At 43.1% G+C, this 27,157-nt stretch overlaps 1 protein-coding gene across 1 annotated transcript; it reads left to right on the forward strand.

Moving 5' to 3' along the window:
* Positions 1–2,069: 2,069 nt before the first annotated feature.
* On the forward strand, positions 2,070–27,157 carry LOC137333410 (uncharacterized). Its single transcript, XM_067997562.1, has 8 exons — positions 2,070–2,128; positions 2,762–2,801; positions 17,765–17,881; positions 17,972–18,002; positions 21,950–22,103; positions 23,175–23,325; positions 24,191–24,334; positions 27,152–27,157. The coding sequence occupies exons 1-8, from the start codon at positions 2,070–2,072 to the stop codon at positions 27,155–27,157; spliced, it is 702 nt and encodes a 233-aa protein (XP_067853663.1).

Genomic DNA, 27,157 nt, shown 5'->3' on the forward strand with positions numbered 1-27,157 from the left:
AACAGTTCCTTGACTTATCTTGGCCCCCCTTGTGAGGTGATTGAACCTCTTCCTGCACTGTGTGGCAGTTCTTGGAGCGGTGGAGATTTCACTGACTGCCTCAGCAAACTCGTTCATACAGCCTGAACCACTTATGGGGCTTCCTACCCTCGGTGCTCAACAGTCGATCCCTTGTCAGCCAGCAACACCTGCATGGAATCATCAGACAGTCTGGGAGCCCTTAGTGCTGCTGGCCTCCTGCAGGGCTGCTGTTCTAGCAGTTGTGCATCCTGCCGCTCAAAAAGTGATGAACCCCTCTAATTAGTTGCTGCCTTTTAAAGGCTGTATAAACACTGCAGTTTCATCCCTCCCAATAACGGTAACCCAGTGACACAATTCTCGTGGGAGACAGAGAGGGCGATCTTCCACTCATCCAAAATGTAGCAGGGAAGCAGGTAATCGATCATATTGGGGATTGATCACCTTCGAGAGATGGCCAGACAGCTCCTTTGGGAATAATTGAGTCAGGCCTCTCTGGCCTATAAATTTGGCCACGCTGCACCCGTTTTTCGGGCTCTAATTGGCCCACAAATCCCCCAATATGGCGGGCAATAAGTGCGCCCTTTTTAGTTGACCAGTAGTTAGTTTGTTTTTTAGTTAGATCCCTTTTATATGTAAATAAGGGGCCTAACACCTGTTTGAGGCCTCCACTTCAAGATTGGTTTGCCCTGAAGCAGCCAGCGCCGGCTGCGCTCAGTAAACCCAGAGCTTGGGATCGCCTGCGACACGAAAAGGTCAGGTTTTCACATTTACTTACCTGAATATGGAGCCCACATTTAATGAAAGTTCGCTGCTGCTCCCTCCCCCACAATTGGCGCCCCTCCCTCCTCCCGCAATTGCTGCCACTCCCGACCTCTCCCCAATCCTCGGCCTCCGCTTCTAACCCCTGATTCTCTCGACCCCGGCCTCCGATCCTTCCCTCCCAGCTTCCAATCCTCTGCCGACCCCCAATCCTCTGACCACCGACCTCCTGTCCTTCCCCCCCGCAGCCTCCGACCTCGACCCCCCGGCTTCTCTTGCCTGAGCGCCGCTGCAACACTACCAACGGCCCAATCTTGGTCTCCTCTCCGCCGGGTAACTTGATCCACGTTGGCTCCGTTGTCATGAGGCCCAAGACCCAATATCGGGGGGGTCGAATCGGGCCTCACCATAAAGGCACAGGCCACATATCTTACGTCCCCACGTCCCAAAATGTGCGCGCCCGAATTTCTAGACCTGTGTCTGGACATGGTGTCACTCTGACATTCTGCCCCCCAGGGGTGGGTGTCACTGATGTGCTTTTACATGTTAATGACCCCATCACCGCAATTTGGGACAGGGTCTACGGAAGGTTTCTTGGGTGGCTTCGAGTTGTGGTTCACTGCACTTCTGCCAGCAAGGCGGCCTCCTGGAATTTCAGCCCCATAGAAAATATTTGTTGCAATGAGAAAAACCTGCAGTTCTCACCATCACCACACAAATTAACACCATTGAAATGTTTCTGTGTGTGATGTAAATCCTAAGTAGATTTACAGTAATTAATTTTTGGTGTTGTTATAGGGTCAGGAGAGGAACCCTGTTTCACCCAACGTTCGAGTTAAAGTGGGGAGTTCAAGTATTGATGACCTCACAACCCCTCTGACAATTACATTTCAAGGCCTGTGGCACTGGCAGGTAAGATTAAACCGAACAATATCATAGAGCTCCGCCTGTGTGAGGCTATTTATGGGATTCGATTTGTGCAGCACAGCCTGTATTATAATCTCCAGTGTAGATGTGGAAATTAGGCTGAATGGCCCTGGAATTCCATGGCCCTAGGGCTGTAAATGGAGCACTTTCTGGGCAGGTGGGGCAGAATTTGGAGTAGGTCTCCTTGCCTCTTTGATGCCCATCAGAAGTTCCGATCATGATGGGGGTGTGTGCATATTATGATGCCATGCAAATGAGGAAAATTGTGTCTTGTGACATATTTTCCTTCACTCAGATCCTGAAATTCCAATGGAGGATTCAGAAGGGTGGATCTGGGACAGGACAGAACTTTTGACCACCCAATGGATCTGGACCTGGCTCCATCCAAAATCCTGGGGTCAGGGGCGTTTACATATTGCAGGTGGGTACCCACAATATCCTTGGTACAACAGGTTGCCCACCTCAGGTGAGGTGCCGCTGTTTAAGCAGGTTTGCAGAGCTGTGGGGAATAAAAAATAATTGAAAATGGTCACGTCCTGGTTTTGCCACTTTACGAAATGCAAGAACGTCCCTTGTACCAGCATTGCTAGGGCACAAATGGAAGAAAGAATTTCAATGATTTATTTTGCTCCTTTGCATGGCATCAATAGGCCTCCCCCACCATGGTCAGAATTTGAGACGAGCAGGTAAAGGGCAGGGACTCAGCGTAACCAGACGCTGCCACTTTAATCATCCCATCCACCCAAAAAGCACTCCATTTACAGCCCTAGGAGCACATTCTGGAGCCGTCATCTTTACTTCAGTAGCATGCTCCCCATTTCAATAAAATGAGTTTCCCAAATTCCATGAAGGCACTGTCCACTTTTTGTGGTATTAATGAAATTACAGAAACACTGATTTCACAGCCATCACTACATATCCTCCTCCTAAATCCACGCTTTACCCCGTTAGATGGGCAAATTAAAAGTATATAACTGTTTAAGCACTTACACAGCTGATTAAACTGTTTCAGTGCTGGTGAATCTAATGGTAACATTTCTCTTCTCCATTTTAGAAAGACTCTGGAGAATGCAGGTTTAGGATTTCTGATCAAGGTAAATAAAGAATTTTATAAAAGGCTGACATCATTGAGTTACATTGAGGCTACAACACAGAAACAGGCCATTTGGCCCAACTGGTCGATGCCGGTGTTTATGCTCCATACGAGCCTCCTCCCACCCCTCTTCGTTTAACCCTATCAGCATACCCTACTATTCCTTTCTCCCTCACGTGCTTATCTAGCTTTCCCTTAAATACATTTTATGTTATTTCCCTCAACTAATCCAGAGGTAGCACATTCCACATTCTTACCATTCTTTGGGTAAATAAGTTTCTCCTGAATTCCCTGTTGGATTTATTAGTGACTGTCTGTCTTACCTTTATGACTTCTAGTTTTGGACTCTCACCAGTGGAAACATTTTCTCTACGACTACCCTATCAAATCATTTCATTATCTTAAAGACCTCTATCAGGTCACCCCTCAGCCTTCTCTTTTCTAGAGAAACAAGCCCCAGCCTGTTCAGCCTTTCCTGATAAGGATATCCTCTCAGTTCTGGTATCATCCTTTTGAACCTTTTTTGCACCTTCTCCAATGTCTCTATATTCTTTTTATAATATGGAGACCAGAGCTATGCATCGTATTCCAAGTGTGGTCTAACCAAAGTTCTATACAAATTTAACATAACTTCTCTGCTTTTCAATTCTATCCCTCTAGAAATGAACCCCAGTGCTATGTTTACCTTTTTAATGGCCTTAATAACCTGCTACACTACTTTTAGTGGCTTGTGTATCTGTATCCTGCGGTCCTTTTGCTCCTCTGCCCCATTTAGACTCTTATTATCCAAGCAGTATGTGGTCTCCTTATTCTTCGTACCAAAATGTACCACCTCTCACTTATCTATATTGAAATTAATTTGCCAATTACATGCCCATTCTGCGAGTTTATTAATGCCTTCTTACATTTTGGCGCATTCTTTCTTTGTATTAACCACACCCCCAATTTGGTGCTGTCTGCAAATTTTAAAATTGTATTTCCGATTCCAGAGTCCAAATCGTTAATGTAAATTGTAAACAACAGTGCTCCCAGCACCGATCCCTGTGGAACACCACTTCCTAACTTTTGACAGTCTGAGTAGCTACCCTTAACCCCTACTCTCTGTTTTCTGTTTTGTATCCAGCTTGCTATCCATTCCGCTACCTGTCTCCTAACTCCACATGCTCTGACCTTACTTTATCGAAGATCTTTTGAAAATCTAAATATATTACATCTACTGCATATCCCTTGTCTACGCTTTCTGCTACTTCTTCAAAGAATTCAATAAGGCTGGTCAAGCATGACTTTCCCTTCTGAAATCTGTGCTGACTATTCTTTATTATATTTTCATTTTCTAGATGTTTTTCTATTACATCTTTGAGTGAAGATTGCAATATCTTTCCTACCACCGACATTAAGTTAACTGGTCTATAGTTCTCTGGACTTGTTCTATCTCACTTTTTAGATATAGGAATCACATTAGCTGTTCACCAGTCCTCTCGCACTATTCCCTTTTCTAATGAATTTCTATGTATATGTAATAATGCCTCTGCTATCTCTTCCCTAACTTCCTTCAATATACACAGATGCAATCCATCCGGACCAGGAGTTTTATCCTCTCTAACATCAGTTGTTGGGAATCCATTATTAAGGACGTGGTAACGAGGCACTTAGAAAATCATAATATGATTAGGCAGAGTCAACATTGTTTTATGAAAGGGAAATCGTGTTTGAAAATCTATTAGATTTTTTTGAGGATGTAACTAGCAGGGTAGATAAAGTGGATGTAGTGTATTTGGATTTTCAACAGGCATTCGCTAAGGTGCCACATAAAAGGTTGTTACACAAGATAAGGGCTCATGGGTTTGGGGGTAATATATTAGCATGGATTGAAGATTGTTTTCTGTCCATTAACCAGAGAGTATGAATAAACAGGTTTCCTTACCTAAGGAAGGATACACTGGCCTTATAGGCGGTGCAACAAAGGTTCACTGGATTGATTCCTGCGATAAGAGGGTTTTCCTCTGAGGAGAGATTAAGTAGAATGGGCCTATAGTCACTGGAGTTTAGAAGAATGAGAGGTGATCTCATTGAAACATGTAAGATTCTGAGAGGGCTTGACAGAGGAGATGCTGAGAGGATGTTTCCCCTGGCTGGAGAGTCTAGAACTAGGGGGCATAGTCTCAGGATAAGGGGTTGGCCATTTAGGACTGAGATGAGGAGAAATTTCTTCACTCAGAGGATTGTGAATCTTTGGAATTCTCTACCCAAGTGGGCTGTGGATGCTGAGTTGTTGAGTATATTCAAGGCTGAGATTGATAGATTTTTGGACTCTAGGGGAATCAAGGGATATGGGAATCGGGCGGGAAAGTCGAGTTGAGGTCGAAGATCAGCCATGATCTTGTTGAATGGCGGAGCAGGCTCGAGGGGCCGTATGGCCTACTCCTGCTCTCATTTCTTATGTTCTCATGTAACATGGACCACAAAAACTGAAGCTTCCTCCTCCCTTTCCAGTTCCTCTCCAGTTGCTCCGAGATATCCTTTACCCTTGCACCAGGTAGGCAACTCATTCTCCTGGGCTCTCGGCCGTGACTGCAGAGGACACTATCTATGCCCCTAATTATTGAATCCCCTATGATTACAACCTTTCTATTCTGTTCCTCCCCACCTGCTCCATGGTGCCATGGTTGGCATTCTGGCAGCCTGCACCATTATCCTCACAGATGGCAAGTACATTGTACCTGTTGGATAGGACCAGTGTCTGTGGGACCTTCTTCTCCACCTCCCCTTGATTCCCCCTACATTGCTGATGAGCAGTCAAACTCTCTCCTTCCTGTACCTGTGCTTTGCTCTGAGCTGTGACTGTACTCTGGAGAAAAGTATCCAGAAATTCATCCCCATTCTTACGTGTCAGAGTGTCTCTAACTCGCATTCCAGCTCAATGACTCTGAGCCGGAGTGTCTTGAGCCAGAGCCATTTCCTGCAGATGTGGCAATCCGGGACAATCTCATTGTCCACAAATTCCCACTTAACAGTCCTGACACACAGCCTGCACTGCCATCTCTAGTCTCTTTTTATATATTTATTTATTTGTTAGTAGTAATTTAGTTCTAGAACTAATAGAAACACTTAAGGTCTAGATTATATTTAATAGATAGATTTTAGCTTGATTTTAAATTAATTAGTAATCAATTATTCTGAATATTTATGTAACTACTTATTCATAGTTTATAGTTAAAAATAGTGTGTCCAGTAAATTAAACACTTAGCTTAATATCCTCATGTTCCGCCGCTCCCCCCTCTACACTGACCATAATGTCATCTTTTGAGATTTTCCCCTGGGTTTGTTCAACTGCTGGGCTGTGCTGCCACTGGGCTCCTTTTAAACTGCTCCGGTCAGTACTGCAATGTGTAAATGAGGTAATGATTCTTATAATTAGCAACTCTCCATTACAGAAAACTGGATTCAGAATGGATGTAACGTTAATAGAGGAGTCAATTCCATCACCAGCAGGTGTGACCATTTGGGCTTCTTCTTTGCTGTAACACTGGAATCGGAGGTATGAATAATACTCATCTTTACATTTCAAAAAAACTTCAATATAACTTTACATTAGACTGGGAGTTCAGACTGGCTTTCACCTTCTCACTGCAGTCCAGTAGGGCATTGCCCAGGTCTTAAAGTCCCCCCTGCAGAATATTTTATGGTCCTCCCACCCCAATTTCTGCAATGTTTAAGCCATTGCCATTGGCACAGCCTCTAGAGAGACCCACGGAAAGTCTGGGCTGGATTATCCTTAAAAAATAGGTCTGTTTTCAGATGGTCTGGTGAGCAAAATGGGGCGGAGAGGCCTTCTGCTGAAACTCTACCCAGAATAAAATGGCCATCTTGATTTTCCTCCCGTGACCCTGTTGCGCCCCTGATCCACCTGCCATCCCTCTGCATTTAAATGAAGTGGGGGCATGGCCAGAAGTGGGGGCATGGCCAAATGTCTGAGATTTCCCTGCATTTCCACCCACTCATCACAACAGTAACAACAAATTGCATTTATATCACACCTTTAACATAATAAAACTTCCCAAGACATTCACAGGAGCGTAATCAGACAATTGAAACTGATCCAAGGAGACATTAGGTCACCAAAAGCTTGGTCAAAGAGGTCAGTTTTAAGGAGGGTTTTAAATGCGGAGAGACGGAGAGGTTTAGGGAGGGAATTTCTAGGGCCTGGAAGGTTGAAGATAGGGTTGCCAATGCTTGGGGAAAGGAAGTGGGGGATACATAAGAGGCCTGATTTGGAGGAGCACAGAGTTCTTGGAAGGTTGTAGGGCTGGAGGAGGTTTCAGAGATAGGGATGGGCCAGACCATGGAGGGATTTGAACATGAGGGGGAGAATTTTAAAATCGAGGCGGTGCTGGACTGGGAGCCAATGTAGGTCAGCGAGTACAGGGGTGATGGGTGATTGGGACTTGCTGCCCCTTCAAATCACCACTGCTGACAAGGTGGCGGTACTGAGCATGTAGGGTGTCCCACTGGCGGTAACAGATCGGGAAGGTGAAAGGTCACACAGGAATGCGATTCTACAACATTGTTTTGACTGGGAGTCACTTCAACTACTTTGAAGCTGTAATTTCTGATCATTTAAAGGCACTTTGTGAAACTTGCAGGGAATTTAATAGCGATTATGCAAATTGAAATAATGGACTTCTCTCCCGGGATTCCATTATTCCTGTGCTTTGAGGAGGAGGAGAAAGGATGGAAGGCAAGAGAGTGCAGCAGTATGTACAAAATTAACACCCGACCTGCAGGCATTCACACCACAGGGTCTACACACTATAGAGGACCTGTCTGGATTTTTCCTACAGGAAGTGTCTGAGAAGGCTGTGTTTTCCCTCTGACACCATCACAGAGGTCTGCCAGCTGTTGGAACCTGACTTGCAGCCACTTTCCACCAGGGCATGTTGTTGTCTGTGATTGTGAAGGAGCGAGCAGCCAGAGAGAGAGAAAGAGAAAATCAGATTAACAGGAGCGAGCAGCCAGAGAGAGTGAGAGAGAATCCAGGATACCTCTACAGCTCAGCCACAGTGCATGAGCAGGGACACCCACTTCATCCTTTTTGGGAATCCAAGACAGTGGCTGCAAACAGGTTCAGTGAGGCCTTGGGTGCTACCAGGATTATTGTGGAACACCATCAAAATCATCTTGTCCAGTTTCTGATGCCTGGACAGGTCACGGGAGCCCTGCAGTATAGTCCAACAAGGATTTTCTGAAATGTTGTGGATTGCTATATCCTCCATAATTTGCCATTACGAAGGGATTGGGCCTTCCAAGCATTGATGGTGAAGAGGAAGAAGGTTCTGGAGACCAATCCCCTGCTCACGACAAAGAAGTGTGTGCATGTGTACTTCAACCTTTCTGTGGTTTGTTGGTAAGATGAAGAGAAGAGTGTGTGAGTGTTTTTGATCAATGTGAGTGCTTTATTTCCTTGGTTACTGAATGGTGAAATGTTTGTTGAGCAAATGTGCACATGTGAAGTACATTTACCTGTATTGTGTGAGTGTGTGTGAGACGTTTTCTACTAAAATTAGTGCATGTGGATAAAACGTTGTCGCCACAATTTGTGGCTAGTCAGCAATTTCTATTGGACAACACTGGACTAATTTACAATGTCTAGATTCCCAGGTGTCTGCATACACTCCCTTGTGAACATGCCATCAGGTTCAGGCAATACAGCAATCTCTTCACTTCTCACTCATGTATTTCAGGAAATGTGACGTGGGACAGTTGAATAGTAGGAGAGGAGGTGTACCCATGAGGGGCTGATGGGCATCTCTTGTGCCTATTAAGGGTCTCATTCATTTCTTCTTTTGCACTATGTGGTCCTGGATTGTTGGCGGTGAGTCGTGCTTCCAGCAGTATCTCAGCATCTGCATGGGCACTTGTTCCTTCACTTAACTTGGCCAGCCTGGTGAGGTCATTAAAATGTTTCTGGCATTGAATAGCTGTTTGTGGAGTCATCGAGTTTGCACTGGCAGCCAGTGGCAGCTCCCTCCAGACTGCCAGCACATCCTTTTTCTGAAGCATAATTCCCTGGGTGCCAAAGGGCAATTGTCTTTTGGCCCTTATTTCTGCCAACATTATCTCCACTGCAGCTTCTGAGTATCTTGCGGACTTGGTCATTGCAGACCCCTGTCCCCGATAGTGCTCTTTGTTCTGTTATTGCATTTCAATATTCAAGTGCTGCTGCAGCTCAGTCTCTCTTACTCCCCTGAGTCACCTGCTGTGCTTTTGGCCATTTCAGCTGCAGCTGCCTTTTAACTGCTGTCGCTAGTTCCACATTCCCTCCCTCCCAGCAACGAAGACCCAGTCAGTTGCAGGATTCTTGCTGAGATCCCACCCTGCATATTCAGTGAGGTTCCCCCCGCCCCCCCCACCTCCAAGGAAAATGCGATCAAGTGCCTGTGGGATTATGTGGACAGGTGGGAGTCTTGCCCTGCCTAAATTGTCTATCTCTAATTTTCTATCCCCTTGTTCTGGATTCCCTCACTAGAGGAAATAGCTTCTCTGTATCCACCCTATTGAATCTCTTTAGCATTTTAAACACCACAATTAGTTCACCCCTCAACCTTCTAAGCTCAAGGGAATACAAGCCAAGTTTATACAACCTGTCCTCATAATTTAACCCTTTAAGTCCTGGTATCATCTGAGTGAATCTGCGCTGTACCCTCTCCAAGGTCAATATATCTTTCCTGGGGTTCGGTGTCCAAAGCTGAACGCGGTACTCCAGATGGGATCTGAGCAAGGCACAATACAACTGAAGCATCACTTTTGTATTCCAATCCCCTTGAGATAAAGGCCAACATTCCATTAGCCTTTTTGATTACTTCTTGTGCCATTTTTTGAACATCTTCTATAAATTGACAATCCTCTCCCCTCAGGGATCCCACTTTGTTTTTAACAATTCTCTTTTTACTGATATATTTGTAAAATACCTTACTGTTCCTTTTGATGTTTTTAAAACTATTTTCTCATGTTCTCCTTTAATTTTCTCATCATTATTATTCTTGTGGTCCTCATAGGCTGTCTTCTCCAAACTGTTGATACCCAGTCCTGTGTGCCCCTTTTTCCATCCATCTCACCTCGACTAACTCTGGGTTGGCAACCCTCCCGGATTGTCTGGGTGTCTCCTGGGATGGAAGATGAATCTCCTGGGCACTGCTGCTGGGAGAAAATTAGATCGTTCCACTTCTGTGACCCGGGGTGGGTGGGCCGGGAGGGCTTTTAATTCCCCGCCGCAGCAGCGGGCCTGCTCCGAGTCCTTTCAGCCTACAACCTTTTCTTGCCTAATTTGGAGCTGTATATTCAAGGTCACTGAATGACTGGTGCTGGCAGCCACCAGTATTTATTTCTTATAAATTCTAATTTGTAACAGAGAGGCGAGGCATGTCCACATGGCCCGTTGCTGCAAAGAAACCGCCTCCCGCTTGGTGACGTCACCCCCTGCTGGAGCCCGTCTCGTGTCGGCTTGAAGTATATATAATGGGGGAGGGTGGGTGAACACGGTAAATTGTGGCAGGTAATCACCAATAAATCCAATGGGGAATTCAGGAGAAACTTCTTTACCCAGAGGTTGTTTAGAATGTGGAACTCGCTACCACATGGAGTAGTTGAGGCGAATAGCATAGATGCATTTAAGGGGAAGCTAGATATGTACATGAGGGAGAAAGGTTATGCTGATAGGATTAGATGAAGAGTGGTGGGAGGAGGCTTGTGCAAAGCTTAAACACCTGCATGGACCAGTTGGGCCAAATGTCCTGTTTCTATGCAGTCCGTTCTATGTAATTCTATGTAATGTTTTCAAATCCCTTCATATCCTCGCCCCTCCCTATCTCTGTAACCTCCTCCAGCCCAACAACCGTCTGAGAACTCTGCTTGCCTCCAATTCTGGTGTCTTGTACACCCCCGATTTCTTTCGCACCTCAACTGGTGGCCAAGCCTTCAGCTATCTAGGCCTTAAGCTCTGGAGTTCTCTCCCTGAACCTCTCCACCTCTCTACCTCTCTCTCCTCCTTTAAGATGCTCCCTAAAACCTACCTCTTTGACCAAGCATTTGGTCACCTGTCCCAATATCTCCTTATGTGGCTTGGTGTCAAATTACGTGTGATAACGCTCCTGTGAAGCACCTTGGGATGTTTTCCTACATTAAAGATGCTATATAAATGCAATTTGTTGTTATTAGTTACTGGTGCAACTTCAGTGAATTACTATTATTTATTGGAGGAATCAAAGTTCCTCCCACTTCTGGTTTCACCCCTGCAAATCTCTCCCCACCAATGGTATCCCCTCTTCCCTGCCATTGGCCTTTTGGTCCTTCACCCTCCCTCATTGATGTGTCCTCTTCCTCTTGTTTCTCCTACCTTGTTCACTGCCCCAATAATTTTCACCTCCTTCCCCCTCCCCAACCACTCTGTTTCTCCTCTATCCCTTCCCCATCTGGGTCTTTGCCCCCCCCCCACTTGTATCCTGCTAAGGTGTTCATTATCCATGTGTGAGCTTCACCAAGCGATTCACCTTGTAAGACGTAACAGCTGATCCTGATTCTATCTTCACCCGAGATCTGTTTACAGTTTCCAGCAGGGGTCACTGGATATTGATCAGGATCAGGAACCGGGGCTGCTGTTCCCGCTCTCTATCCCAGGGTCACTGGATATTGATCAGAATCAGGAACCGGGGCTGCTGTTCCCGCTCTCTATCCCAGGGTCACTGGATAGTGATCAGAATCAGGAACCGGGGCTGCTGTTCCCGCTCTCTATCCCAGGGTCACTGATTATTGATCAGAATCAGGAACCGGGGCTGCTGTTCCTTCTCTCTATCCCAGGGTCACTGGATAGTGATCAGAATCAGAAACTGGGGCTGCTGTTCCTGCTCTCTATCCCAGGGTCACTGATTATTGATCAGGATCAGGAACCGGGGCTGCTGTTCCCTCTCTCTATCCCAGGGTCACTGGTTATTGATCAGGATCAGGAACCGGGGCTGCTGTTCCCTCTCTCTATCCCAGGGTCTCTGGTTATTGATCAGAATCAGGAACCGGGGCTGCTGTTCCTTCTCTCTATCCCAGGGTCACTGGATAGTGATCAGAATCAGAAACTGGGGCTGCTGTTCCTGCTCTCTATCCCAGGGTCACTGATTATTGATCAGGATCAGGAACCGGGGCTGCTGTTCCCTCTCTCTATCCCAGGGTCACTGGTTATTGATCAGGATCAGGAACCGGGGCTGCTGTTCCCTCTCTCTATCCCAGGGTCACTGATTATTGATCAGGATCAGGAACTGGGGCTGCTGTTCCCTCTCTCTATCCCAGGGTCACTGGATAGTGATCAGAATCAGGAACTGGGGCTGCTGTTCCTGCTCTCTATCCCAGGGTCACTGGTTATTGATCAGGAGCAGGAACCCGAGCTGATATTCTCACTCTCTATCCCAGGGTCATAGGAACAGGAGTAGGCCATTCAGCCTGGAAGCAGACTGTTTCCAGTGGTTGTGGGGTCTAGAATAATGGGCCGTAGGTACAAGATTAAACATAAGAGATTTGGTGTGGCGATGCCGGTGATGGACTGGGGTTGACAATTGTAAACAATTTTACAACACCAAGTTATTGTCCAACGATTTTATTTGAAATTTACAAGCTTTCGGAGGCTTCCTCCTTCCTTCGAGGAGTTCCTGACATTTACCTGAGGAAGGAGGAAGCCTCCGAAAGCTTGTAAATTTCAAATAAAATCGTTGGACTATAACTTGGTGTTGTAAAATTGTTTACAAATAAGAGATTTGGAACAGGGCAAGAGAAACTTCTTCACACTGAGTTTGTAGGCTCTGGAATTCACTTCCAAGGTTAGTGGTTGAGGCAACTATGTCAACATTGAAGATTAGATTGGATAGGTGGATGAAGGAAAAGGGGATGAACAGGGTGGGTAAATATGATTAGAGCTATTTACACACGGGGAGGGTGAATGCTGACATGGACTGTCTGGGCCGAATGGCCTGTTTCTGTGTTGTAACTTATGTATTTGGAAAGGAGAATAGTGGAAAAGATTGGGGGACGGTTTGGGAGGAAATGTCCAATTTAGGAGTGGAACTTTCAAACAAAGCCACATCATTGTGGAGCCACATTTGGGACTGATACAGATCTGTATGTGCTCTTCAGCTCCAAAACAAATTGATATTAAATATTAAAAACATATTCAAAAGCAGCAGTCCCAAACAAATACTGAATTTGCATTTTCATGGGAACATAGGAACAGGAGTAGGCCATTCAGCCCCTCGAGCCTGTTCCACCATTCAATTAGATCATGGTTGATTTGCATCTTAAATTCATTTACCCGCCTTTGCTCCGTATCCCTTGATACCCTTACCTAACAAAAACCCATCGATCTCAGTCTTGAAAGCTTCAATTGGCCCAGGATCTACAGCCTTGCCGGAGAGAGATTTCCAGATTTCCACTACCCTTTGTGTGTAGAAGTGCCTTCTGATTTCATTCCAGGATTGCCTGGCTCTAATTTTAAGATTATGCCCCCTTGTTCTGGAGTCCTAAACCGGAGGAAATAGTTTTTCTCCATCTACCATATTGAATCCTTTATCATTTTAAACACCTCGATTAGATCACCTTCTGTATTCAAGGGAATACAAGCCAAGTATATGCAACTTATCTTCATAATTTAATCCATTTAGCCCCAGTATCATTCTGGTGAATCGGTGCTGCTCCCCCTCCAAGGCCAATATATCCTTCCTGAGATGCGGTGCCCAGAACTGAACTCGGTACTCCAGATGGGGTTTGGCCAAGGCTCTATACAACTGAATCATAACTTGCTCCCCTTTTTATTCCAGCCCCATTGAGATAAAGGCCAACATTTCATTAGCCTTTTTGATTGACGTTTGTACCTGGCCATTTGCTTTTAGTGATTTGTGTACATGAAGCCCAAAATCTCTCTGCTCATCCACAGTTCTTAGTTTCTCACCATTTAGAAAATACTCCGATTTGTCTTTCTTGGATCCAAAGTAATGACCTGATATTTCCTGTAAGGAGTCTTACAACACCAGGTTATAGTCCAACAGCTTTATTTGAAATCACAAGCTTTCGGAGCTTTGCTCCTTCGTCAGGTGAGTCACCTGACTAAGGAGCAAAGCTCCGAAAGCTTGTGATTTCAAATAAAGCTGTTGGACTATAACCTGGTGTTGTAAGACTCCTTACATTTGTCCACCCCAGTCCATCACTGGCATCTCCACATCCTGATATTTCCTAACATTGAACTCTATTTGCCACAGTTTTGCTCACACATTTAATCTGTCTATATCCCTGATTAACTTTTAGGCTCCAATCTGTATATTTACTGTGCCTCTCAACTTAGTATCATCTGAAATACAACTCTCTATTCCCTCATCCCAGTCATTAATAAATGTGGTGAAAAGCTGAGGCCCCAGTACTGATCCCTGGGGAAGACCTCTTGTCACATCCCACCAATCAGAATACGTACCCTTTATCCCTAATCTCTGTCTCCTACCTCCCAAACAACTTCCAACCCATGCTGCAAGGTTGCCTCCAATTCCGTGGGCTTTCATTTTTGCTAATAATCTGTTGTGTGGAACCTTATTGAATGCCTAATGGAAGTCCATATAGATAACATCCATAGACACTCCCTTATCCACCATGTTAGTGACCTCCTCAAAAAATTTAACTAAATTAGTCAGACATGACTTACTCTTCACAAATCCATGCTGACTCTCTCTGATCAGCTCAAATTTGTCCAAGTGCTCAGTCACTTTGTCCCTAATGACAGACTCTAGTAATTTCCCCACAACTAATATTAGATTGACAGGTCCAAAGTTATCTGGTTTTTCTCTCCCCCCACTCCTTAAATAATGGGGAGGTATGGAAACTGTCAGGTCCTGGAGATTTGTCTATCTTAAATCTCATTGGGCCGGTTATTGCTGTGAGTGGCGATCGACCCATTCTCACTGCTCCTTACCTACTAACTTACCCAAATTGTATCCGCGGTCTTTACTGTGGTAAGTTGCTCTAATGGGAACCTGAAAACAGTCCATCGTTAACTCCCGCGAACCTAGGACCTATGTGGGCATTGAGAAGAGCTCTCTTTCCCCATAACCAATCAGTTTGCAGCATCCTTGACAAGCAGCAAAGAGTCAAAACCATGAAGTGCAGGCTGCAACAGTAAAATCAATTGTAAAAACAGTTAGAGAAAGCGAAATAAAGAGAGAGTGAGAAATATCGAATTACAACATAGAGGTAAAAGAGACAGAAAGAAAAAGTTAAATGTCCAAACAACTATTAAAATGAGAATTCACATTTTCAAAATGTAATTTTCAGTGCCAGAGAGATTGTTCGGCAATCATTAATACTTACCATACTGTTAAAACTTAATTTAGACCTAAAAAACTCAGCCTACCTGTTTTGTGGCAAGATTAGTTCATTACCAGCTGGACAGGAGAGCAAGTTGGCGCTGGTCCATCGATTGCAGCCGGCGAGGTCCCTTTAACACAAGGCTTTCAGATCACCGGTAAACCAGGATGAGCAAGTTCCGGATTTCCACGTTTGACTGCGCGTGTGTGGCTGTCGGAACTTGCTCTTCGATTTCACCATTAATAACGGTGAACACTGTTAGGTCCACCGTTTTTTTAAAAGCAATTTCTGGATCATTATTTTCTCCATTACCATTTGTTTACTTATATTAAATCTAATAAGTTCTTTCCATAGATTTAGTTTTAGTTTCCATTGCATTGCTGGTATTTTGTTCTCTTCCTCTACTATGAAGATGGATGCAAAGTACTTATTTAACAAGTCTGCCATTTCCTGATTGTTGATTACAGCACCACCTGCATCTGTCTTTAATGGGCCCACATTTCCCTTAACCACTCCCTTTCTCTTAATATACTTATAAAAGCTTTTACTGTTAGCCTTGATATGCCTTTTTTTAGTATTACTTTTTGCAGCTGTTAATACTTTCTTTGTGTCTCTTTGTTACTTTTTATGTTTCTTCCAGTCTGCTGGATTTCCACTTTACTTTGTATTTCCATAAGCCTCTTCTTTTAGCTTTATACTGAACCTTACTTCATTTTTAACCACGGTTGCCGAACTACACAAGTGGAGCTTTTGCCTTTTAGGGGTATGTACTGGTTTTGTATTGGACCAAATACTTCTTTGAATACCTACCACTGTCTATCTGTAGGTTTACCCATTAACAATTCAGCCCAGTTTACTGTGGTCAGATTATATTCTCATTCTTTCAAAGTCTGCATTCATTCCTGGGATGAGAGGGTTGTCCTATGAGGAGAGATTGAGTAGAATGGGCCTATACTCTCTGGACTTTAGAAGAATGAGAGGTGATCTCATTGAAACATACAAGATTCTGACAGGGTAGATGCTGAGGCGCTGTTTCCTCTGGCTGGAGGGTTTAGAACTATGGGGGGCATAGTCACAGGATAAGGGGTCGGCCATTCAAGGCTGAGATGAGGAGGAATTTCTTCACTCAGAGGGTTGTGAATCTTTGGAATTCTCTATCCGAGTGGACTATGGATGCTGAGTCGTTGAGTTTTTAAGGCTGGGACGATAGATTTTTGGAATCTAAGGAAATCAAGGGATGTGGGGATTGGATGGGAAAATGGAGTTGAGGTCGAAGATCTGCCATGATCTTATTAAAAGGATTGAGGGCTGTATGGCCTACTGCTGATCCTATTTCGTATGTTCTTATGGGATTGGTGCTGGGACCACTTTTGTTCACAATTTACATTAACGATTTGGATCCAGGAATTGGAAGTACAATTTCAAAATTTGCGGACAACACCAAATTTGGAGGTGTAGTTAGTACAAAGGAAGAATGCGTCAAAATGCAAGAGGACATTAATAAACTTTCAGAATGGGAATGTAATTGATAAATTAATTTCAATATAGATAAGTGTGAGGTGGTGCATTTTGGTAGGAAGAATAAGGAGGCCACATACTGCTCGGATAATAAGAGTGTAAATGGGGTCGAGGAGCAAAGGGACCTCAGGGTACAGATACACAAATCACCAAAAGTAGCATTGCAGGTTATTAAGGCCATAAAAAAGGCAAATCAAGCACTGAGGTTCATTTCTAGAGGGATAGAATTGAAAAGCGGAGAATTTATGTTAAACTCGTATAGAACCTTGGTTGGACCACACATAGTTCTGGTCTCCATTTTATAGAAAGAATATAGAGTCATTGAAGATGGTGCAAAATATATTCACAAGGATAATACCAGAACTGAGAGGATATCCTTATCAGGAACGGCTGAACAGGCTGGGGCTCTTTTCTCTAGAAAAGAGAAGGCTGAGGGGTGAGCCGATCGAGGTCTTTAAGGTAATGAAAGGGTTTGATAGGGTAAACGTAGAGAAAATGTTTCCACTTGTGGGAAAGTCCAAAACTAGAGGTCATAAATATTAAATAGTCACTAATAAATCCAAGAAGGAGTTCAGGAGAATTACCAAAGAGCGGTAAGAGTGTGGAAAGCGCTACCATAAGTTGAGGCAAATAGGATAGATGCATTTAAAGGCAAGCTGGATAAGCACATGAGGGAGAAAGGAGTAGAAGGGTATGCTAATAGTGTTAGATGAAGTAGGGAGGGAGAAGGCTTGTGTGGAGCATAGACCAGTTGGGCAGAATGGCCTGTTTCTGTGCTGTAGTTTTGATTTAACTTGATGTATATTTTTTCTTTTTAGAATTATTTTGATCTGGGTAAAGTTCATGCCATTATTTTTTGATGAGTGAAAAGTTAATTTATGCACTAAAAATAGAAAGGACAGCCCTTGATAAAGTAGTCTAATTACTCAGTGAGTATCCTTGACCTGTTGCCAAAAGGTAGTAAATTAAACAATCAGTATTACTTAATAAGTTCAAAATATTTGCTGTACGAATCTTTAGTTTTGGAGGATTTGTTGTAATATTGTTATTGTGTTTCTTTACAGGACCTTTTTGACGATGACCTAGATGGTGATCCATTTAAAGTTACAACATGGAGTAACTATTCCAGTAATGTCAATGTCACCACACCAGTGGCAGACATCCCTTGTGAAACCTCCCTGGTAAGGCAGAATTAACATATTTCACCTACAGGTTCTTAAAATAACCTATTCCATTGAAAAATTATCTGATATTATATATTTCCACTTTAGGAATCAACAAGCAATATCCCCTCTTCAACAGGTAAATAAATGTTTTTATAAAATCTGTCTTCAGTTCTGGAAAATGTAAACCTTAAGCAATAGCTGTTTTAATGGATGACTTTTTGTTACTGCTGGGAAGGAGAGGAGAGGAGAGGGGAGAGGAGAGACCCACGTTAATAGCAGATTTTATAGTTGACAATATCCTCCACATATTTTCTTATAAAATATAGTTCCAAATATTTCAGCTTCACAGTTCATCTATGCCCATAGTTTTGGTAATGCTGTAAAGCCACAATGCCGTTGTTTTCAAGCTTTCATAGAACAGAATCAAACTTGAGATAATAATGACGATGGTACTTTATATTCGGAAGTGCTTCTCTCTTACAGTTTCCAACTATCTCCTCAGCTTCCCATAACCAGTCTCTCCCAGTTTCCCAGTTTGCACCAGATCCCTTCTATTTGCACTCATTCATTGCCCCGCCCCCCAGCCTTTTCTTACATTACACAAAATTGAGTTCTAACCTTATAACGAGAAAGCCCCACACCCTTCTTTCTAAGAAATATCTGAATAAATGTTCCCCTTCCCTGAACTGCAGTTGTAAGCAAGTCTTTTTGAGTTGTGGGTAGTCTCTTGATCTTTGCAATGTTATCTCTGTTGTCCTGCACCTCAGGATTTCCAAGTAGTATCAGATCTAATTCCAGGGAGCATTTTTCTTCTTTGCTTTGATTCCCCCCCCCCCCCCCGCTCCCCCCCCAAAATTGTTAGGTTGATGGTCTCTGATAGTCTCTTTTCCCACTGCTTTTGGGATAGGAGCAAGGTGTTGAAGCTTGCTATTATACTGTTCCCTTAATCTTTAAATCTATCACTCAGACAAGGGTGTCTTCATTCAGATGTGTTAATATTGGTGTCTCAATCTCTTTCAAAAATTATAGTTTTTCACTTGACTGAACATAAAAACATAAGAAATAGGAGCAGGAGCGGGCCACATGGCCCCTCAAACCTGCTCCGCCATTCAATATGATCATGGCTGACCTTTGACCTCAACTCCACTTTCCCGCCTGATCCACATATCCCTTCATTCCCTTAGAGTCCAAAAATCTATCGATCTCAGTCTTGAATATACTCAACGACTGAGCATCCACAGCCCTCTGGGGTAGAGAATTCCAAATATTCACGACCCTCTGAGTGAAGAAATTCCTCCTCAACTCAGTCCTAAATGTCCGACCCCTTATCCTGAGACTTGTTATCCTCCCTTGTACTTACTTGTACTACTCCTTGCATTCCTTCTTTTCACTTGGCTATGTGCTTGGCTAACTGTGTCCATTGAAGAGTGTGATTTGCTGGTAGCATTGGCACGGTTATTCTCAGCCAGTTTCTATTGGTAATTCTGCCAGGCTGTAGCCATTTGCCAATGGTATAGATGTTATAACAGATAAGTATGAGCTCTTTGTAGGCCCTTTATAGACTTCAATCTCTTTTGGCTTTCCCATTATTCTGTGAGTATATAGGACCCTCAGCTGCCGAACTCTAGGATGGTGCTATTCAGGAATTATGTACAAAGGAATGCTGCTTTTTGAGGACTGTCAGTTAATTGGAGTAGATTTTCGTCTTTACCATTTTCTGCCTGGAATCTTGTAGTTCTCCATTTTGTGATGGGGAGGAGAGGGCAATTTCTCTGACCGCCTCCCCTACATTAAGGGGAAGTTCCCAGACTAGCGTGGAATTTCCACTCATTCCGCCTTTATAAAGCCTTAATGGAACTCTTGCCATCTGAGAGTTGGTGTGAATTATGCTGAAGCCTTTTGAAAGACCCCAACCTTTAGCAAACAAAGGTAATCAATCCCGGACTAAATCAATTACCTTATTGTAAAATAATCCCGTTTTAGGAATTGTTTCTTCAGCCATATAATGGCCTCAGGAGGGCTTGTGATTGAGTGTCTTTGGTGAAGGGCACTCTTATTATACACATCTCCTCACTAAGGTCCTCATATGACCTGTATTCTGTAGAGATGGGGGATTATCTGGCGCTGTGCATCCTCCTTGAACACTGCCAGATTTTTCTTTGCTCCAACCTGTGCTGATCCTCCTCCTTTTCCATGATAATGGTTTACGAGGGTGTGCCCATAGAATAGCCATCAATGTGGATGGGGAAAGGATGGTGAAAATCTCATGGTGGTCTGACCCTGCCAGAAACAGTGATAAGCAAGTCCAGGTCTGTGTAAGCAGAAGGGCAAAAGAAATCACTGCAAAAAGTGGTTCCCAGCTGCAGGAATCACGAATGAAACATTCCAGACTCTTCATGCTCAGCAATTCCTCACTTTTGCCTGTCTCAGCTAATCCTGGCAAGGGCTGTGCCTTATAATTCTCAGTCTAAGTTACCACGAGTGCTTCACGAATGTAAGAGCAAGAAACCGAGAGCCACTGGCTCTCATTATCATGGCCTAGAAATTAATTCGTGCAACGCCCTTTTTTCGAGTGCTACTCAGACTACTAAGGCCCCAATATGGCAGGCAGGAAGTTTGTGCACATTTGCAGCTGGAGGTGCACTGGCCGCCATACCGGTAAAGGACAAAAAATAGTCCTTTACCCACCCTGGAAACAAGCTACAGTCCCTTTGCATTTGCAAATAAGGTGCCTAGCTCTGGTTTGAGATCACCGCTCCAGGATTGGTTTGCCCTGAGGCAGCCGTTGCTGGGAAACTAGGCCTAGGGATTGCCTTCTAGGGCCAATCAAGAAGATAAATAACTTATCTGAATGGGGAGCCGAGAGGAGCCGTTTGCTTTTCAGGTATAAAATGCACGGCCGGGTGTTGAATTTCTCCCTCAGACTGTCTGGCCAGGAAATGGGCAGGTGACATCTCTAGTTGTGCACGTGCCTTACCATTGTGTGCTGTTCCAATTGAAGGAATGGTAATGGTGGAATTTATCTGACCCTCTCAGTAACACAGTTTAGAATCAATAATGCCCTGGACTTTGGGAAACCTGCAATGTGGAAGAATTACAGTATGCTGTTATTCTGATGCCATTTATCCATGGGGGAAAGTGACGAAGATATTTGCCCTGCTGAACAATACATCAGTGATTTTTTGATGTTATTGTGCATCTTCAGATTAACTGGTGTTGCAATGGTCCTCTGAGGTAGCTTAGAAGGAGCTGGATGCATAATAGTTTAGTGCTGTGGTGACCTTCACAGGTACTGGCAATGCAGTCCTGGTTGTGGATGTTGTCTGCAGGTCAGATTTTAGCAGATATCACAACTCAGTAGTTGCTTCCATGGTGAAGTTGAGTCTGCAAAGACAGTTTATCCTCAGACATTTGCAGATAGGTATGCCTGGGTCTGTAGATATGGGTTTGTGGATGATATCAGGGAGAGGCAAGTCTGTGTCTGGTGCAGGCAAACCTGCTTTATAACCATTCTTTCATCCTCTTCTTCCATCCCCCAAAAAATCAAATAGAACAGAGCCATCAATTCAGCAATGAAAAAACCCAATGACATAGCTTTAAATACTCATTTCCTGGAAAGGCAGGACGTGCTTGCTCTTTATGGCCCATTTTATCTGCGCAACTAAATGTGTAGTGCATTCTCGGTGAGAAAATTGAGGAATCACAGCATCAGGTAAATCATGTTTATTTGCTTTGCAATTAGGGCTTTAAGAAGTCGATTTCCCATCCCTGCATACACGTTCCATGCTGGTGGCACAGATCGTGTTATCCGGAAAACCTATCCTACTTTCTCAATACAGTTATCAACTATGACCGTGTCAGAAAATTAGCTACAAAACTGTTGCCAGCTGCACCATGACATTTATCCATTGGTACGCAGAGTACGAGCTTCATCTTTCCTCTGTAATACAGAAAGCAGGAGATCTTCAAAAATGCAGATGCCTCTTACATTCAGATCCACCGGATACTGAAATTACTCACCAATTAATTCAAAGCACTTTACTTGTATTTATTTTGTCCCCTTCCTGTTCCTTCTCCGTTCAGGTAAAAATCTGACCACCCGTAGTTCAGACCCCAGCCAGATGTGCCGAGACTTGGAGCAGCAACTGATTTCCACAAAGAGAAATGGAAGCGGTTATGATGCATTCAAAATAGTGAACACACTCATCGAAAAATGTGATGGTTACATTTCAGATAGGTAGGAATCAGTGTTCCCAGAACAGAATCCACGGTTTAGATTTTCAACTTGTCGCCATGGCGTAAACTGATATTGCTAATTGGCCGCCCATTATAGAAACTGTCTAATTTTCATTTCCATTGATCCAAAATGCCAATTTTATGCCTGGACGGCAAGTTGAACGTCTACCCACAAGTGTCCATGTAAACGTTAGATAGAAGACAGTTGAGGGATTATTTTCCTTTTAGCCACAATGACAGTGGATCATTTTGTCTGCCCTTGCCTGTGCTCCTGATCCAGGCTAATTTCTCTGTTTGAAGGGGTGTCTTACTGTCGGCATTATAAAATATGTTGTTCTTCAATTCTCCAGGTGCCAAAGGGAAGGAACCCCCATCCTCCTCACTGCCCAAGCAGCAGCCCATTGTGTGTGTCAGTAAATGAACATGTAAAATGCTGCCAGGCTGTGTTGGAAGAATTTGGTGATAGAAGGCCCATTAAGATTTTAACATTTCAGATATAAGTTGCAGGCTGTAAACATTCCATGCTGCTGAATGGCCATGCATGCTAAGCATTCAAAAATCTACAAAGTTGCTTGGCAGCTTTGAAGGATGAGCAGTAAAAGATTAATGGGTTTGGGACACACTTTGTGGCATGCAGACTTGGGACAGATGTTTGATACAGGAAACAGCTGGGTATCATTACCTTGGCACTATTCCTCAGGTCTGTCATCTTCTCCACCCTCTCTTGCCACGTGTTTTGGACAACTGTCCCTCGGGGAACTTGCCATGAATAAATAGGTTCAAACCTGGAAATTCTGTTGAGAACAGCCTCACTTTACAAATAGTTGGGATTTTCCACAGTGCACGCAAACAGAAAGTTTTACCTTACAATTTCAGTCAACTGTATTGATTTCTGGTTAAGTAATATATAATTCCAAAAACTCACTTCTTGAGCTACTTTCATTATTTCAGAAAATCAAGTGTTAAAATCACTTTTTAAACCAAATTTGCATCTTATATTATGATTTTTAAAATTTTCTTTCATTGGTTATTTCCTTGTTGATTGTTTGCTGACACTATCATTCTTTTGCAGTAATACAGTCAGCTTAGGTCTGGACAGAATACTCATGGAGATTAAAATTGAAGGAGAAAATCAATCCTTCTCAACACCAAATATATTTGCTCATGTTCTTAAAATAAGACCTGAAACATTCACGGGGATCCACTTTCCTGATTCAGATTTGGTAAGTGTTGTTTTTGGGTGTGCATTGTGAACAATGGCAGTAACGTGGTGATACCTGACACCACTTTTAGAGAATTGTAAACAATTTTACAACACCAAGTTATAGTCCAGCAATTTTATTTTAAATTCACAAGCATTTAGACCACATCACTTTTAGAGAAGCAATAGGGAGATGCCTGTAGAACCTTTCTCAGTATTGCAGTTTTAAAATTATTGTTAATTCCCCCTTTTAAATTCAAGTTGTCACTGTATTCTAGACTTTCCTATATTCCATTCACTGTTTGTTGACTAACAAGACAAGTAGTTGACTTGATCCCAAGCCTCTACCAAAGCTGCTCTTGAACTTGCCATCAGGAGTTACAAAGGCTGAATTGACTTGTAAAGTTGTCAATCCATCTCCTGATTTTTTTTTGTTGGTCCCTTTTCTCAGCAGGGATAAAACCAACTGGACATTCCTTTTAACTGCTATGTTGATTTTCTCCTCGGACACAGTTGGAGTTCAGTCCTTAGTGTAGAGTGTATTTAAGTTGCATTCAGGCAGCCTCAGCATAGAAATATGCCTTACTGTAACCCAGACCCACTTAGTTCTTAGACAGACTTTCCATCCTTACCTAATTGATTGCTGTAGTCACTGTTGTGACCCTAACCAGAATGCTGGCAGTCAGTTATCATCTTACTTTAATATGGTAGTTACCGTCAGTGAGTAGCCCTCAGATTAAGTGGCTCGATTTACCAGTGATGAGAAGCTCTTTCCATCCACCCAGAGAAGAATCCAGGCCGTTATCTCCCAAGATTCTTTCAGCAAGCTGCTCCTGAAGTGCCAGTGCACAGACTAGCAAATAATTTCTATTTTTATTATTGAACAGATACAAGAAAAAAATGTCTCTAACTTAGCCCTAAGGACTAAAATTGAACTACCACCAACTCTTCTGGACAATGTTAAAAACCAGCCCAATGCCACTATATCTCGAATCATTCTTGCAATCTATGGAAATACAAAACTTTTCCAGGTAATGTAATCAGAATAATAACTGTTCTTATTGAAATATAAAGTGAGATGGTGAATTTTAAAAATCACAGTAAGAGCATATAATAGTGCTGATAATATCAATAGTTGTTTCACTTGGAACATTTAACAAATTAGCACCTTAATTCAAAGGAGAAATTGTTGTCAAATTGTTTGAATCATTTAAACAGTCGTTTAACTGTATTTTGCCTAGTACACAGGGATTTATGTGGCTGCATGAAAGTTGTGTATTTTCCCTCAATTTACAAACCCAGTTGGTTAATCCCTAGTTTATGACAACACTGAAGCTACAACATTAAAGCATTGGTTTTGAGAGCACTAGGTGCCTGGGAGGACAGTGAAGAATCTGCTTCCTGGATTGCAACTCTTCAGTGGTTGTTTAGAACTCCTCTTCTGCAAAGGATTCGGTGTTCTCCTTTGCCTCTTGACAGATCTCTGAAATAGTTATGCTTTATAGAGGGACACAATAAAGCATAAGAAAGAAAGAAAGATTTGCATTTATATAGTGCCTTTCACAACCTCAGGACGTTCCAAAGCTCTTTACAGCTGCTGAAGTACTTTTGAAGTGTAGTCACTGTTGTAATTTAGGGAAACGCGGCAGCCAGTTTGTACACAGCAAAGTCCCACAAACAAGAATGAGATAATGACCAGATAATCTGTTTCAGTGATTTTGGTTGAGGGATAAATATTGGCCAGGACACCAGGGAGAACTTCCCTGCTCTTCTTCGAAATAATCCTATGGCATCTTTCACTGAGAGGAGGTTTAATGTCTCATTCGAAAGACAGCACCTCCGACAGTACAGCACTCCCTCAATGCTGCACTGAAGTGTCAGGCATAGATTTTTTCAAACTGGAGGCCTGTGTCCAGCGGTGTGCCTCAGGGATTGGTGCTGGGTCCGCTGTTATTTGTTATTTATATTAATGATTTGGATGAGAATTTAGGAGGCATGGTTAGTAAGTTTGCAGATGACACCAAGATTGGTGGCATTGTGGACAGTGAAGAAGGTTATCTAGGATTGCGACGGGATCTTGATAAATTGGGCCAGATGGAGTTTAATTTAGATAAATGTGAGGTGATGCATTTTGCTAGATCAAATCGGGCCAGGACCTACTCCGTTAATGGTAGGGCGTTGGGGAGAGTTATAGAACAAAGAGATCTAGGAGTACAGGTTCATAGCTCCTTGAAAGTGGAGTCACAGGTGGATAGGGTGGTGAAGACGGCATTCGGCATGCTTGGTTTCATTGGTCAGAACATTGAATACAGGAGTTGGGATGTCTTGTTGAAGTTGTACAAGACATTAGTAAGGCCACACTTGGAATACTGTGTACAGTTCTGGTCACCCTATTATAGAAAGGATATTATTAAACTAGAAAGAGTGCAGAAAAGATTTACTAGGATGCTACCGGGACTTGATGGTTGATTTTTCGGGAGAGGTTAGATAGACTGGGACTTTTTTCCCTGGAGAGTAGGAGGTTAAGGGGTGATCTTATAGAAGTCTATAAAATAATGAGGGACACAGATAAGGTAGATAGTCAAAATCTTTTCCCAAAGGTGGGGGAGTCTATAATGAGGGGGCATAGATTTAAGGTGAGAGGGGAGAGATACAAAAGGGTCCAGAGGGGCAATTTTTTCACTCAAAGGGTGGTGAGTGTCTGGAACGAGCTGCCAGAGGCAGTAGTAGAGGCGGGTACAATTTTGTCTTTTAAAAAGCATTTGGACAGTTACATGGGTAAGATGGGTATAGAGGGATATGGGCCAAGTGCAGGCAATTGGGACTAGCTTAGTGGTATAAACTGGGCGACATGGACATGTTGGGCCGAAGGGCCTGTTTCCATGTTGTAACTTCTATGATTCTATGATTCTATGATTATATGCTCAATTCTTTGGAGTGGGGCTTGGACCCACTGATTTGAGGCAAGAGTGCTCCCACTGAGCCAAGGCTTGACATATAATACCATACACCTGAATAATACCATAAGCCAATACCTTATCAAATGCCTTCTGAAAATAGACTATTTCTTCTGCAATTCCCTAATCTGTTACTTTAATACCCTGGAGTAGAAACCATTAGGTCCTGGAGATTTATCTATTCCAATCCTATTGTTTTCTCCATTACCATTTTGTTACTTATATTGAATCCATTAAGTTCCTGCCCTTGATTTATTTTTAGTTTCACTTCTATCACTGGTATTTTATTCTTTTCCTCTACTGTGAAAACAGATACAAAGGGAGTGATTTTAAACCCCAAGAATGGATGGGTTGGAAATAGTTGTTTTTTTGGGTCCCGACCGCAAAATTTTCGGGCTTCGCATTCCCAGTGGGAAGCCTGTACTTTTTCGCCCAGATGTTAAACCCGGAAATAAAGCCGGGTTGCGGTCACGACCCAAAAACAACTATTTTCAACTCCCACCTGTCCCCAATCCACCCGTTCTTGGGGTTTAAAATCACCCCCAAAGTACTTGTTTAATAAATCTGCCATTACCTTGTGTATTACAGTATCATCTGCGTCTGTCTTTAATGGGCTCACATCTTTAGCCACTCTCTTACTCTTAATATATTTATAAAACTTTGACGATTAGCCTTCATATTACTTGCAAGTTTATATTTTGTATTCCCTTTTGCAGTCTTAATATTTCCTTTGTTTTCCTTTGTTGCCTTCTATATTTCTCCCAATCTGCTGGATTACCACTTTTCTTGCCATTTGTGTAAGTCATTGTGTTCATGCAGCCTTCAGATTTATACTCTGTTTTACCTCATGATAACCATAGTTACTTAACAAGTGGAACTTTTGCTCTTCAGGGTTAA

Source organism: Heptranchias perlo, chromosome 16 (genome assembly GCF_035084215.1).
Source record: "Heptranchias perlo isolate sHepPer1 chromosome 16, sHepPer1.hap1, whole genome shotgun sequence".
NCBI classification, from domain to species: Eukaryota; Metazoa; Chordata; class Chondrichthyes; order Hexanchiformes; family Hexanchidae; genus Heptranchias; species Heptranchias perlo.